This window comes from Peromyscus eremicus, chromosome 6, assembly GCF_949786415.1.
Source record: "Peromyscus eremicus chromosome 6, PerEre_H2_v1, whole genome shotgun sequence".
Lineage (NCBI taxonomy): Eukaryota > Metazoa > Chordata > Mammalia > Rodentia > Cricetidae > Peromyscus > Peromyscus eremicus.
The window spans coordinates 70,082,242-70,098,148 of record NC_081421.1 but is presented as its reverse complement, the minus strand read 5'-3'; the positions used below and the strand labels follow the sequence as shown (position 1 = coordinate 70,098,148).

Genomic DNA, 15,907 nt, shown 5'->3' with positions numbered 1-15,907 from the left:
CTTTACTTTCCCTCCAATCCTGCCCCCTCCCACTGGCAGCTAAAAATAAAGTTGGACGGAATGGGAGGGGTGGTGGGAGGGGAACCGTGGGGAGCCCCGGACCAAGAGGACAGAGGGATCTCAGTCCAGGCCTCTGCCTTGGTGCTGCCCTCTGGAGGCCTCAAGTGATATTCAGCGAGAACAGCTTTGGACCCTTTGTGAGGCTACTTTTCCCCTCTGTATTTGGTGTACAGTGATTTCCTCCCGTTTGGAACGGAGAGCAGGAGTTAGAGACGACTTCTTTTTGCCGTACTAATCTCAACCTGAGACATGCAGACTAAAAGCTGACAGCAGTCTTCTCCTGCCTCCTATGCGAAGGGCAGTCCCACTGTGTGACCCTGCCAGTTCACTGAGCTCTGGTCATGTTTGTGTGTTTAATAGCTTTCGGAGAGTCTATGTCTGCAGATAGGTGTGCTTTGTAGTGTCCACATAATTGCTTTGGTTTAGAATATTCCACCCCAATGTAAGGAGGCTCTAAATGTCACAAGAATGGTAGAAACATCTTAGCACTTTTGATTGCCCACTACTTTCCCCAACACTTAAGTTTTCAATGAAAACCTGTAGGTAACGATGTTAGTTGCCAATGCCATGGAAACCCACCCATAGTCACAGGAACTAAGGCTTAAAATGGCCAGAACACGAGAGGCCAGACTAGATGCCAATGAGCAGCTGGATAGTGGCACACACCTGTTCTCCCAGCTACACACAAGCCTGAAGCAAGAGAACTCAGAGTTTCAGGCTAGCCTGGGTAACAGAGTGAGACCCCCATCTTGAAAATGAATAAATCAATCAGTGAGCAAACTGATCTTTAATTCGCTGACCTGGAAGAGGCTTGCTAGCACTGTGGGCATAGACCACAGTTACTACACAGATTCACTGTACAGTATTTACAGCAAGGGGCCAGACACAGCATCGCTCTGGAGAGTTAAAGAAAGGCAAGAGCCAGTGAGGAGGGAAACTCTAATATCCAAGTGTGAGCAGACACCCGAAGGCGTGGAGGAGAGAAGGGTCAGGGCCAAATCAGGAGGAGGCTGGCGAGGAAGACGCAGGGGAGAAGTGTCATGGCCTTCGGTGTGGAGACGTGAGGGAAGAGTCAGCTGGGACATGAAATAAAGTCTCAAAAATTATGGACTGTGAAGGAAAAAATATGCTACATGCTGCTTCAGAAAAGAATACAATTAGCACTCTACCATTCAAAACTTCTGCTTCTCCTACAAAAAGTAATTCTGTTTAAGTATCTGGACAGGGGACTAAGAAAGACAATTCTGTCGCATGGTGACAAATTCTTAACCAGACTCAAGACAGATAAAGGGAAGAGAGCAAAGAGATTCTGTCGACAACAGAGAGGCCCAAACACCTCTCGAGGCGTGCTGGAGTCTTTCCGCCGACATCGCCTTCCTGACCTCGTCTTTGGCAAGGTTCTTCCCTTCACCCTAAGTATCTGGATTGTAACCTCAATCAAGGAGTCCAGTTAGAAAGAGGCTGGCACATGGGGGACAATCTAAGATTCCATCTCACCAAGTCAGGCGCCCTCCTTATCTTGTATCACAATGTCAGGGCTTGAGTCGTAGCCAGGGACAGATTAGGGTGAGAAGAGACAGAATGGAGGAAATGAGACCACAAAGGCCCACAATCCCAGGGCCACAGCGCCAGAGGCCTAGTTTGTCCAGTGGGATGAAGAGGTCGCAGGCGTTTCTGAGCACGTCCAGCAGGAGAGGGGGGTGACCTCGAAGGACGCGAGCCAGGAGGAGGACTTGGAGTCGAAACTTCAGAGCCAGCTGTGGCAGGCATCCCCCTGGCGTCGCGGGTCCTCCAGGCCCCCCAGTCTCGACTCCTCCCGGGACTCCAGAAACCTTCATTCGCCTGCCGTAAGCTGAAGTCTCCTGTTCCATCAGTAAACGGATCTCATAAGCGTCGCGGCTCAGATTCATGATGAGGGAAAACAGATAGTACCTGGGATGCACAGGCAGACACACATGTTAGGAGGGCACACAGTCATCAGCAAACCCTACACAAACTGAAACACTTAGCTCATGCACTGCAAAACACTTGCCTATCCATATCAGAGTGTCAGAAGCAAATGCTATAACCCACCACTGGAAATGTCCACTCTGGGGACTGCTGAGATAGCTTAGTGGGTAAGAGTATTCACCACTAGGCCTGAAGATCTAAGTTCGATCCCCAGAACCCACATGGAAGATAGAACTGATGTCCTCAGTTTGTCCTCTGACTTCCACAGACACCATGGCACACACATGCACCCACATACACAATATAAATAAATAAATTTTTTAAAGTTAAAAACCACATCCTGCCTTAGAAATAGGAATGTAGTTCACGAGTAAGAGTATTTGCCTTGTGTGCATGAGTCCCTGAGTTCAGTCTCAGCAACACCAAGAAAAGAACTGTCCTTCCTTCTGGACCATACGCTAGGTTCAATAAATCTGATACGGAAAGACACATGATCTCACTTCCATGTTAAATCTACATAGGGTAACTCACTGAAACACAGAATAGGGTGGTGGTTGCCAGGACTAGAGGGGATGAGAAACAAGAAGACATTAACCAGTTCAAACACCCAGTTCTACAAAATAAATAAGTCTACATCTAACATACAGCATGGTGACTACAGTTAATACAACTGCATCATATACTTAAAATTTGCTAACTGGGTAGATCTGCGCTCAGGTGTTCTTAATTAAAAAGATGCCATCATAAGGTTATGACCGTTTCTGAAGTTCTTATCTTACGTATATGAGTGTCTCACCTGCACGTATGTCTGTGTACCATGTGCATGCCTGGCACCCAAGAAGGCCAGAGACGGTGTCAGATGCCCTGGAACCAGAGTTACTGGTGGTTGTGAAATGCCATGTGGGTGCTGGGAGTTGAACCCATGTCCTCTGGAGGAACAATGTGGTGGTTTGAATAGAAATGGCCCTGGAGATTCATGTGTCGGAATGCTTGGTTCATAGGGAGTGGCACTATTAGGAGGTGTGGCCTTGTTGAATAGGTGTGGTCTCATTGGAGGAAGTGTGCCGCTGTGGGGGTGGGCCTTGAGGTCTCATATATGCCCAAGCCACACCCAGCACACAGATTCCTTCTGCTGCATTATGGATCAAGATGTAAATTCTCAGCTCCTTCTCCAGGATCTGCCTGCACGCCGCCATGTCCTGCCATGATGATAACGGACTAAACCTCTGAACTGTAAGCCAGCCCTATTAACTGTTTTCCTTTATAAGAGCTGCTGTGGTCACGATGTTGCTTCCCAGCAATAGAAGCCCTAACTAAGACAGACAGACAGACAGACAGAGCTCTAAGTGCTGTGTCATCTCTCCAGCCCCATTGTAAGTATGTTGACAATCTTGCTTATAGTGTGTAGTGGGTAGCCATTTCAGCTTTGATCTGGAAGTTCCAACCCCCATTGAGGCTTTAGCAACTGTCACGCCTACAAGGCAGGGCCAAGGGAGGAGCCTAGAGACCCGAGATTGGGATGGGCCAGCGCTCTCTCTCGGTTCCAGGACCCTGGACGGTGGAGGTTGACTGAACAGAGCTCCAGGGAACACTGCTGGACTGCGATACACCTTCCCCAGACCCCGCAACCTACCTATCCCTTCATTTGTAAGTTATCCACTAAATAAATCTGCCTTTTAACTATGTGGAGTGGCCTTAATAATTTCACCAATACCTGAGTTTGGGTCCCCAGCACCCACATAAAAAGCCCGGTGGAGTGGCTCATGCCTGTGACCCCAGTGCTGGGAGGATCCCAGGGTCTTGTCCAGCCAGCCAGTCTAGCCAAGTGGAGAGCTCCAGGTTCAGTAGAAGACCCTGCCTCAAGACATAAGGTGGAGAACAGTAGAAGATGTCTGGAGTCTACCTCTGACGTCTACATGTATAGACCTTGTAACACACACACAGAGCCAATATAACAAGAACAAAAAAACCTCATAGGCTTTCGTATTTAAGACTTAGCTAATGTATGCCTGTAAATCCAACACTAGGAAGGTTTAGGCAGGATGGAGAATTCGTAGCCGGCCTGGACTACATAGTGAAATAAAAAATCCTGTCTCAGAACATAACAAAAATGAGCCAGGTGTAGTGGTACACGCCTTTAATCCCAGCGCTTGGGAAGCAGAGGCAGGCAGATCTGAGTTCGAGGCCAGCCTGGTCTCCAGAGTAAGTTTCAGGACAGCCAGGGCTACACAGAGAAAGCCTGGCCTTAAAGAATGGGCTGGGTATGGTGGTGTATGTCTTTAGTTCCAGCACTTGGAGACAAAGGCAGGGAGGGGGTCTCTGAGTTTGAGCTATGGCTAACCTACATAGTGAGTTAATCAGCCAGTGCTACAGGGCAAAAAAAAAGTATTTTTGTGCTGAAGGAATTTATAATCTAACATCTCTAGCAGTCACTTAATATCTCTGGACCTTTTGGAGGGGTCTTTGTTTTGTTTTGTTTTTCTTAAAGATTGGATTTAAATGGTCAAAATATGTTTACATCTTTTTTCTTCTCTCTTTCTTGAGATAGGGTCTCATGTAACCCAGGTTGTCCTTGAACTCCTGATCCTAAGTGTTGGGATTATAGGCATGTATCACCACTTCAGGCTGTATGTGTCTCTTGAACAGCTAAATTTGTTCTCTCAAAATAGTTTACATTATTAGGGTCAAGTTAAGTGTATCCCCCTACCCTGTGTGTGTGTGTGTGTGTGTGTGTGTGTGTGTGTGTGTGTGTGTGTATGTTTCATGTGTGTATATGTATACACAAGTGTGTGTGAATGCCTGGGCACATCTATGCACCGGAGGCCCAAGCTTGGCTTTGGAAGGCTGTGTCCACCGTACTCACTGAAGCACGTCTTTAAACTGACTCCAGAGTTTACCTGTACAAGGAGAGTCTGACTAGCCATCTTGTTCTGAGAGAGTCCCTATCTTCATGCCTACCAGCATTAACACAGGTTCTGGGGATCCGAACTTGGGTCCTCACACTTGAATGGTGAGCACATTACCACTGCCGTCCTTCCAGCTCAGTGTGGTGTGTTATATTGATTGTCTCAAAAATGAAATTTGAAGTCAATCTTGGCAGATTTCATGACACTTACAAATTTTAAGCCAGGATCTTAAGGTGCACATAAACACATACTAATTATAAAATAGTAGGAGAGTTCTTTTTTCTTTATTATTTCTGGGGTATAACTATATATGTTGCCGGGTGGTCGTGGCGCACGCCTTTAATCCCAGCACTCAGGAGGCAGAGCCAGGCGGATCTTTGTGAGTTTGAGGCCAGCCTGGGCTACCAAGTGAGTTCCAGGAAAGGCGCAAAGCTACATAGAGAAACCCTGTCTCAAAAAACAAAACAAAACAAAACAAACAAACAAAAACTATATATGTTTAAGTGTACAGTGATATTTTGAATATGTGTATTATGAAATAATCACTATTGCTGTGGATATGGCTCTGTATAAATAAACACTGATTGGCCGGTAGCCAGACAGGAAGTATAGGCGGGACTAACAGAGAGGAGAATTGAGGGAACAGGAAGGTGAAGCAGGAGACTTCCTGGAGCCGCTGCCAGGACAAGCAAGATGTAAGGTACCAGTAAGCCACGAGCCACGCAACAAAGTAAAGATTAATAGAAATGGGCTAAATATAAGAGTAAGAGCTAGACAATGATAGGCCTGAGCTAATGGCCAAGCAGTTTAAATAATGTAAGAGTCTGTGTGCTTATTTTATAAGTGGGCTCCAGGACTGGCAGGACTTGGCGGGACCGGAGAGAAAAGCTCTCCAGCTACACTCAGGCCCCCATGCTTATATGCAACAACCACTTTACTTGACTTAGACATCTCTGCAGCCTGTGTTTTGTTTTTAATCTACCCTAGTAACAGTGATCTACACTCAATACATTGTCCTAGTTTTAAAACAAATCCTGAAGGCTGGAGAGACAGCTTGTCTTTAAGGGTTTGCACTGCTCTTCTGGAGGACTTAGGTTTGGTTTCCAGAGCCTATGTCAGGCGGCTCACAACGACCTGTAACTCCGTCTCTGTGGGAGCCAACACCTCCAGCACCTGTAGGCACCTGCACTCACTCTAACACCTCCAGCACCTGTAGGCACCTGCACTCACACCTCCAGCACCTGTAGGCACCTGCACTCACCTGTAACACCTCCAGCACCTGTGGGCACCTGCACTCACCTCTAACACCTCCAGCACCTGTAGGCACCTGCACTCACCTCTAACACCTCCAGCACCTGTAGGCACCTGCACTCACCTCTAACACCTCCAGCACCTGTGGGCACCTGCACTCACCTCTAACACCTCCAGCACCTGTAGGCACCTGCACTCACCTCTAACACCTCCAGCACCTGTAGGCACCTGCACTCACCTCTAACACCTCCAGCACCTGTAGGCACCTGTAGGCACCTGCACTCTAACACCTCCAGCACCTGTAGGCACCTGCACTCTAACACCTCCAGCACCTGTAGGCACCTGCACTCTAACACCTCCAGCACCTGTAGGCACCTGCACTCACCTGTAACACCTCCAGCACCTGTAGGCAGCTGCACTCACTCTAACACCTCCAGCACCTGTGGGCAGCTGCACTCACCTCTAACACCTCCAGCACCTGTGGGCACCTGCACTCACCTCTAACACCTCCAGCACCTGTAGGCAGCTGCACTCACCTCTAACACCTCCAGCACCTGTAGGCAGCTGCACTCACCTCTAACACCTCCAGCACCTGTAGGCACCTGCACTCACCTCTAACACCTCCAGCACCTGTGGGCACCTGCACTCACTCTAACACCTCCAGCACCTGTGGGCACCTGCACTCCTATGCACACGTGCCGACAGATACATACCAACTAAAATGACTATAAATACATCTTTCAAAAGACTGGGAGTCTGTGTTACCCCCCTGGGAAAAAATACGATATTTCTCTAGTGTTCCAAGCGTTGGCCACAATCATCTCTTATCTAGACTGCACTTTGGTCTTTTAACTAGTCTCTCTGTGGCCATTCTTGTCCCTACCCTAACCATTGAGTTTGATAAAGTAGCTAGTAGTGTGAGTGTAAATCACAGCTTTACATCTGCTCTTAAAAGTATCCACTTGTTTTCTTCTTATCTAATTACAGTGAAACCTAAATACCTTAGATAGCACTCTACCAATGAGCTACATTCTCAGCCCCTCTTAATGTACCTTGCATCATTCTTCCATAATCGCTATACCTGTGTGTGTGTGTGTGTGTGTGTGTGTGTGTGTGTGTGTGTGTAGGTACATGTGTGGAGGTTGGAAGGCTCACTTCCGGACTCAATTCTCTCCTCCCATCATAGGCTCTAAGGACTGAACTCAGGCCATCAGGTTCACCCCGTAAGCACTTTAAACCCACTCAACCATCTCATAGGTATAATTAATTGTTTTAGTAGCTGGCTCCCTACACTGTAATGAGCCTTGGTTTCTTCTCTCTTTTTAAATTTATTTGTTTTATTTGTTACTACTATGTGGAGTGTGTAAATGGGGGGGGCACAAGTGCAATGGTATCCATATGGAAGTCAAAGAACAACTTTCTGGAGTGGGTCTTTTCTTGGAACTCAGACCATTAGGTCTGCTCACTCTTCCTCACTGAGCCACCTCACTGCAGACCTTAAGGTTCAAGGTCAGGCACCACATTTGTTTGGCTTCGGCTTAATCTCCTGGCCCATAGTAAGAAACTAGAAAATAGTTTTGGAAAAGCCAAGCACAGCGGCAGTGGTACATACTTGTGGAGTCCCAGCTACTGGGGTGGCTATGGGAGGAGGATTGTCTGAACCCAGGAATCCTGTACCAGCCTGAGCAACATCCGAGATTCCCATCTCTTTCACGTGTTCAGGTGCACATATTTGTAGATGTGCATGCACACACGTGCACATGCATGTGAGGCCCGGACCTTGGGGTCACTCCTTGGGTGCTATCCACCTTGTCTTTTGAGACAGGGTTTCTCACTTGGCCTGAAACTTGCTCATTATTGCTCTAGGCTGGCTGGCCAAAGAGCCTTGGGAATCCTCCTGATTAGCCTCCATATTGCTGGATTACAAGATTGCATTACCATCCCTAGTTTGTGTTTGCGTGTGTGTCGGGGGGTTCTGGGGATCAAACTCAGGCCTTCATGCTTGTAGAAGACTGTTCTCTCAGCCCTGTGAGACCCCAATATCACGGAAGAAAAAGAAACTAGGCGTGGTATCACATGCCTGTAATCCTGTCCTAGAGCTGGGAGTGGAGAGGTCTAAAGCAGGGGAACCCTGAGTTCAAGGCTAAGCCAGGCTGTGCAGTGAGACCTGTCTCAGCAGCAGAAGCAACAACAAAAGAAATAAAAAACCAGGCAAGCTGACTCAGCAGAGTAAAGGCTCTGTCACCAAATGTGACCACCTGAGTTCAACCTTGAGATCCACACGGTGGGAGGCGAGAACCAACCCTTGCAAACTGACCTCCACGTACAGTGTGGCAATGCCACCTGCCCCCAACACTAATAATAAATAACATTTAAAAAAGGGAGGAAATGGAATAAACGTGTAGGAAGGCAATGAGGGTAGACTATCTATGGTTTAGACATAATTAAAGTAATACAATATTTATCATCTACAATCTCAGTCAGCTATGGTATAGCAAATCCAACTTCCATCTGATATTATTACTCTTTTATGGTTTAAGATATGAATGAAGGCTGGGCAGTGGTGCCAGCGCTCAAGAGGCAGAAGCAGGCGGATCTCTGTGAGTTCAAAGCCAGGATAGTCTATATAGCGAGTCAACCAGGGCTATACAGTAAGACCCTGTCTCAAAAGCAGACAAAGAAATGAATAATATATAGTCTGGCAGCCATGGAGGATTAATTCCAGGATCCTGCATCCTGCCTATCCACCCAAATCCTACCCAAATCCACAGCTGCTCAAATCCCTTATATAAAATGATATTGAATTTATATATATAACCTACACAATCCTCTGTATCCACCCCCAGGCTGTTTATAACATCTAATACAATATATATGCAATGCAAAGAGATGTTATGCTGTATTGTTTAAGGATAATGACACAAAACACTTTGACATGTTCGATTCAGATGCGCTTTTCCCCTCGACATTTTCACTCTGTGGTTGCCTGAATGAAAAGACGAGGAAATGGCTATGAAAAGCCAACTGTACACTCAGAAAATCCCGAGCTACCTCTGTCTCATAAATAGCAAGTCACAGGCCGGGAGACGGCTCGGAAGGCGGAAGGAAGCACCTGCCTCGCAAGCCTGAGTTTGGTGCCTGGAACTCACGGTGGAGGAGAAAGCCTGCTGCCCTCAGACCCACAGACGTGTGCGTGGTGCACTCCCTCTCCTGCAATAACACTTTAAAAACGTGTGTACACGGGGCTAGAGGGATGGTTTAATGTGCAAAAGCACCTCTGCTCTTCCCTAGGACCTGGATTCCGATCCCCAGAACCCACATGACAGCTCATAACCATCTGTAACTCCAATTCTGGTGCCCTCTCTTGGCCTCTGCCAGCACCAGGCACACAAATGGTGCAGACATACATGCAGGCAAAACATCCATACACATAAAGTGAAATATTATACGTGTGTGTGTGTGTGTGTGTGTGTGTGTGTGTGTGTGTACACGTGCGCACATGTGCATGTGCAAGCCATGAAGGATGGAGGCCACAAATAGTCTTGTAGGAGAAAAGAAAACCGAACCTGAATGAACGCTGCGCCCACTTTTCCTGGTCCACGCGGGGAGCCAGTCCCGACTTTCCAGCCCACAGAACATTGTCACAGGCAAAGTATAAGGCTCGATTGAGATGACTAACAGTGATGCAGAACCTCAGGACGACATCTGATAGGTGCACAGCTCTTTTGGCTGACTCGAGAGCATCTGCTGAGTTACCCAGGCGTAGCACTTGTGGAGAAGAACAAGGGAAAGCAAGGGATTTGAAGTAGAGAGGCAGAGGTGGGGGCGGAGAAGAGAGAAAAAAGGGAAAAGTTGAGTAAGCAATAATAACATACAATAAGAAAGAGTAAACATAGTTCATTCTTTTTTGTTTGTTTGTTTCGTTTTTTCCAGACAGGGTTTCTCGGTGTTGTTTTGGTGACTATCCTGGCTCTCGCTCTGTAGACCAGGCTGGCCTCGAACTCACAGAGATCAGCCTGGCTCTGTCTCCCGAGTGCTGGGATTAAAGGCGTGCGCCACTGCTGCCCACGGGCTCGTTCTTTTTTTACGCTTCAAATTGCAATTAATTTTGGTCCCGGTTTAGTTTTGACTTGCCCGTTCTCTCCAATCCATGCTAACTTTCTTATGCCTGTTGTCTCATCTCAGTTGGAGGCATGCAGAAAATCCAAAGGATGAAAACAGACAGAAAAGGAAAATACAGGAAGGAGAGCAATGGGCTCACAGCTGAGGATGATAAAAGCAAGGCTTGGTTTACTTACGCTTTCTTCCGAGGCTCAGATGACCCTCCAGTTGTCGAATCTGTTTCTGTAACTCAGGACTGGCGCCATGTCTCTGCAAAGCATGGCCAAGAAGGGAACAGGCATACTGGGCAGCCCTGGAGGGGAGGACAGGAGAAGTAAGGGACAGGCTTCCCTAACCTCTCTGCCAAATACGTCCTGCAGCGGGCTGGTGAGGCGGTTAAGAGCACTTGCTCTTGCAGAGGACCGGGGTTCCATTGCCAGAACCCACATGGTGGCTAACAACTGTCTGTAACTCCAGGTCCAGAACATCCGTCACCCGCTTCTGACCTCTGCAGGCACCAGACACACATGTGGTGCACATCGTACTTGCAGACAAAACACTCAGACAAATAGTAACAAATCTGAAAACAAAAACTCCTCCGGGGACACTTCCTCCCTTTTCACACTAATATCTTTCTGGTTTTCCTCAAGGCCAGGGGAAGGGAAAGACACGAGAAAATAAAGCCTATGAGAGGGTGGAGAGCACTATTTGGAGTAAAGAGAGTAAGAGTTTCAAGGGGTGAGGCCTAAAGGGGTCCGTGAGCAGCCGGGATCCATCCACCAGCGAGTTTATATACAAACACGACAGCGGGCCATCTAGTGGAAGGGCAGACTATTCCTCCAGATAGGTAAACTAAGGGATTAAGGTCCTTGAACGGTATGGAACCCAAAGGAGAGGCGAGCCAGCGCTGCTCCTGGGTGACAGCCGGAGAGCCGACGCAGAACCGGAAGGATCGCCCCTCACGCCACCACGGCAGTGAGGAAACCGTGGCTGTGCGGACACGGTAACCCTGGGCGGCCTCCCCGCTGGCCCACTCATGCCTCAGTTTCCCCATCTTTCCCGTGAGCAGGAAAGAGTCATCTCACAACCGGCTGCAGAGTGCGCCTCCCGGGCCGCGCGGGCCCCCGTAGCCACGGCTGACCCTTGGGGACCCCGTAGCGCGCCCGTCGCCTCGCGGGCACCTGCTCTGCCCTCCCGCCCGCGCTCCGCCGTCGGCCGCACCTACACAGCCGCTCCCGGGCTTGGCTCTGAGCACTGAAGCGGACCCAGGCATCCATGACAGCGGCAGCCCGGGCCCACGGCGCCGCAGCCCGCCTGCTCCCAGCCCCTAGTCACGCCTCCCGGGCGAGCAACGGGGCTTCGCGAGGGACAAACGGCGGCAGGAAAGCCAGCCAGCCGGAGCCTGCCCTGTGGCGGAATTTCAGGACGCTAAGCGAGATCGTGGGTGCATTTCCGGCAGAGCACCCTCTTGGGACGGTCTCCGGCCTCTAAGCACGCCCCCGGGGGCACACTCTGCTTTAAAGCCTCAGCAGCAAGGGGCGGGGCCTGCGGGAGCCCGGCGGAGCTGCAGGATGCCAGACCAGGCTGCAACCTCCCGCCCCATCCCGCCGTGGGTGCTGAAGAGCCCAGGGCAGCAGAAGCCTGGAGCCCAGACTAACGGTCTAAGGGAAAGAGGGTGTGATGAGATCCCGCTTGGCAACCTCCTCCGGAATAGATGAACAGTCCAGGGACGAAATTCACAGGCTACAGTCTACCACATCTGCAGGCCCCGGCACACCTTCGGGGTCAGCAGTGGTGAAGGACGGTCTGGGCGAAATGACGAGTGGAAATGCGTCAGAGATGCCCACTTTCTCAGGGGCAGCAAGGTCCGAATGGGAGTGACCATTGTGCTCTGCGTGACTTTGCTGGAAGAAACCTGGCCGTGCTGTGGTCAGAGGCAGCGCAGTAACGCAGCCAGCTCCATCCCTTCTCTTGACTCTTTTAACCGTTGCCAACTTAACGGTCACTTCTGCGGTTATGCTAGATGCTATCTGAAATATTCTTGTCCAGTGTCTAGTTGGAGACGTCGCATATAGACAGCCATGCCTCTAAAAACTAATTGCCATGTGGATAGCTTTCCTGCCATGGAGCAGTACTCCAGCCGCTTTAACCCAGCGCTCAAGTGCAGAGTGTGAACAAGTGTAAATGAGCCGTATGGGGGAACCTTGCTTGCCTCACTCAGGTGAGTTGTCAGGGCTGCACACTAGGAGGTTACCCCACAGCATGCTTTGCAGGGTACTAGCCTTGGATCCTCAGGGAGGGAGCCTCTGCTATCTCCTGGGAAGATCATTTACATGCTAGAGACCTACATTTTGCTGGATGTGATGGCACATACCTGTAATTCCAACACTTAGGAGGCAGAGGCAGACCAGAGTTTAAAGCCATCTTAATTTATCTAGAGCTCCATTCAGTCCAGCCAGATCTACATATTGAGACTCTTTTTTTTTTTTTTTCATTTAAATCACTTTTTTTGAGACCCTGACTATTTTTAAGTGAAGGGGCACTAGCTTGGTGGCTAAGAGTGCTTGCTGCTCTTGCCATGCACTGGGGTTCAATTCCCAGCATGCATATGGCTGCTCACAACTGTCTCTAGCTCCAGTTCCAGGAGATGCTCTCTTCTGGCCTCCATGAGTACCAGGAATGCACGTGGTTCACATACACACTTCAAGCTGACATTCACACATGCAAAGTACAATTATTTAAAAGCAGTACCCTAGTATCTGCATCTGGATCTCTTTCCTCAGGCTGGCTTTGAGTGATTTGATTTCCACCTCTTTGCATCCCTCCTGTCCCACCTTTCTAGGATACTGGTACAGAAAAACTTCAGAACAGGGAAAGACATTTTACAGGTCTATTAAGAACAAAGTCAGTGAGCATAGTGGCACACACCTTTAATCTCAGTACTAGGGAGGCAGAAGAAGCAGGTGGAGCTCTGAGTTCAAGGCCAGCCTGGTCTACAGAACAGGTTCCAGGACAGCTAGGGCTACACAGAGAAACCCTGTCACAAAAAAAAAAAACAAAAAAAAAAAAAAACAAAAACAAAAACAATGAAGTCTGGCTAGAGTCGACTCAAAGAGCACTTGTCCTTGGAGATGTCCCGGGTTCAATCCCAGGACATACATGATGGCTCACAACCATCTGTAACTCCAGTTCCAGGGGATCTAACACCTCCTTTAATCTCAGTAGGTACCAGGTGTGCACATAATACACAGGCAAACACATAAAGCAAAACACATACACATGAATTTTTTTTTTTTAAGTCTGGTGCTTTGGGTTAAATTTTAATTTTGTGGTTTTCTTTTCTTTTTTCTTTTTTTTGGTTTTTCAGACAGGGTTTCTCTGTGTAGCTTTGCGCCTTTCCTGGAACTCACTTGGTAGCCCAGGCTGGCCTTGAACTCAGAGATCCGCCTGGCTCTGCCTCCCAGTGCTGGGATTAAAGGCGTACGCCACCACTGCCCGGCGTTAAATCTTGTTTTCATTCCATTAAAGAAATAATGTCCATCAACTCTGAGTATACTAAAATGCTCCAGGTACTTACGGGAACTTCCTGCCTAGTATGCCCAGGCACATTAGGAGTTAAGAATGGAATGTGTATGTAACCCACTCTTCAAATCTGGGAAATTGAGGTAAAATTTGATTCTTGAAAGACAGAAAGATGTTAAAACAAGTAAATGTGGGTTTCACAAGTTACTCCTGAAGTTGAGGACTAGAAAATGGATAATGTGTAGAGAGGAAAGGTGGGCTAGGTTTGTGTTTATCCTAAGGTAAGAGGAGACACACTGAAAGGTGGAGAGTGACAGACTTAGCTTGTGATTTTTACTTTAACTTATAGCTACAAAGATTAGTTAGGCATTGTGGTATATGCCTGTAATCCCAGCACTCTGGAGATAGAGGCAGGAGGATTACAAGTTCATGGCCAGCCTAGTTTATGTCATGAGTTTCAGGTCAACCAGGGTGACATAGCAAGAACCTGTCTTCACAAAAGATGTCATCTTCCAATCATAAAGTATCAGAAATGTGGGGCTGGAGAGATGGCTCAGAGGTTAAGAGCACCGACTGCTCTTCTAGAGGTTCTGTGTTCAATTCCCAGCACCCACATGGTGGCTCACAACCATCTGTAATGAGATCTGGTGCCCTCTTCTGTGTACATAATAAATAAATAAATCTTTAAAAAAAAAAGTATAAGAAATGTAAAACAAGCCCGGGCAGCTGGTTTGCACCTGTTACCTCAACAACCCAGCACTGGAGGGAAGTGTAGTAAGACCCAGGCTAGCCCGATACAATTAGTGTTAAGAGCCTGCCTAAAACGTAGCAGCAGGTGCAGCAAAAAAGCCCGACTATAGTTCTAAGGCAGACAAAAAAATTACAACAAAGTTATAAACAAGATCTCTACCACCTATTATTAAAAAGACACCTAGGGCTGGAGAGTTGGCTCAGTGGTTAAGAGCACTGGCTACTCTTCTGAGGATATAGATTCAATCTGGGCACCCACATGGCAGCTCACAACCATCTGTAGCCCCAGTCCCAGAGGATCTGGAGCCCTGTTTTGACACTTCCAGGCACACATGTGATGTACAAACACACATGCAGACAAAACACACATAAATTACATAACTAAATTAAAAAAAAAACCATTGGGACACCTAACATACATTCAGACACACATAAATAAAAATTTTTATGGTGTAAAGAATGGCATTACGAATAGCACAAAATTACTTCTTATTTCTGTAAGCACCAAGTTTCTAAGTTGTAGTAGTTAAAAGGAGGGTTTCTACAATACTTGGCTAAGTTCTGTAGGAGAAAGGAAAGTTAGAAGACCACACAGTGAGTTTCCCTTCTTCCCACCTCCTCTCCCCAAAGACAAGCTCTCGTATGACCCAGGCTGACCTCCAACTGGGAATGTAGCTAAGGATGAACCCAACTTGATTCTTCAGCCTTCCCCACTCACGTAAGTGCTATGATTACAGGCAGGAACCACCATGTCCATTGGGTGTGGGGTGGATAAACAAAAACCAGAACTTGTGCATACTAGACAGGCAATCTACCAACTGACCCTCATCCCTACCCCTTTATGAGCTATTTTTATATTCCTCAAACAAAAAGAACATCCAAAAACATAAGAATGTAAGATAGACGAGGATCTTCTCAACTAATTCAAAATAGCTAGGTCATATCCCAGTAGTTCATCTAATGTCTCTCTGGCTGATACTATTTTCCTGAAGTCTCTCTTGCTTGCTCAACTCACTCTCAAATATTTCAGACTATCTAGAAATGTTTTACCAAACTAAGTTATTCAGTCCACATTACCAGAAAGAACCAAGGCACCCTAACCCTGCAAATCTAAACTAAAATATATTCTTTTTTTTTTTTTTTTTTCCGAGACAGGGTTTCTCTGTGTAGTTTTGGTTCCTGTCCTGGATCTCACTCTGTAGACCAGGCTGGCCTCGAACTCACAGAGATCTACCTGGCTCTGCCTCTCCAAGTGGTGGGATTAAAGGGGTGCCCACCACCGCCCAGCTACTAAAATATATTCTTAACCAATTCGATCCAAAACCCCCAGCAATTTATCAAAAGGAAGGAAAAGGCAGCCAGTAACA

At 47.7% G+C, this 15,907-nt stretch overlaps 1 protein-coding gene across 3 annotated transcripts; it reads right to left on the bottom strand.

The window, feature by feature from the left end:
• Positions 1-831: 831 nt before the first annotated feature.
• Pex11b (peroxisomal biogenesis factor 11 beta) lies at positions 832-12,262 on the bottom strand. Of its 3 annotated transcripts, none has more exons than XM_059265908.1 (4): positions 12,116-12,262; positions 10,466-10,581; positions 9,734-9,935; positions 832-1,992 (listed from the first exon to the last, which is right to left on the bottom strand). In XM_059265908.1, exons 1-4 carry the CDS (start codon positions 12,151-12,153, stop codon positions 1,593-1,595), a joined length of 756 nt encoding a protein of 251 aa, XP_059121891.1. In that variant the 5' UTR covers positions 12,154-12,262; the 3' UTR covers positions 832-1,592. The 3 variants fall into 3 exon arrangements, with proteins under 3 accessions (XP_059121891.1, XP_059121890.1, XP_059121892.1); XM_059265907.1 differs by lacking the exon at positions 12,116-12,262 and adding an exon at positions 11,490-11,618; XM_059265909.1 differs by lacking the exon at positions 12,116-12,262 and adding an exon at positions 11,309-11,436.
• Between the last annotated feature and the right edge of the window lie 3,645 nt (positions 12,263-15,907).

What these genes read in the sequence shown, in the direction of transcription:
- Pex11b (XM_059265907.1), bottom strand. Translation starts at nt 11,545, where the DNA reads ATGGATGCCTGGGTCCGCTTCAGTGCTCAGAGCCAAGCCCGGGAGCGG. An exon ending in GCCCGGGAGCGGCTGTGTAG is followed by an intron (nt 10,582 to 11,489) that starts GTGCGGCCGACG and finishes CCTCCCCTCCAG; the next exon opens with GGCTGCCCAGTATGCCTGTT. An exon ending in TCTGAGCCTCGGAAGAAAGC is followed by an intron (nt 9,936 to 10,465) that starts GTAAGTAAACCA and finishes CTTCTCCACAAG; the next exon opens with TGCTACGCCTGGGTAACTCA.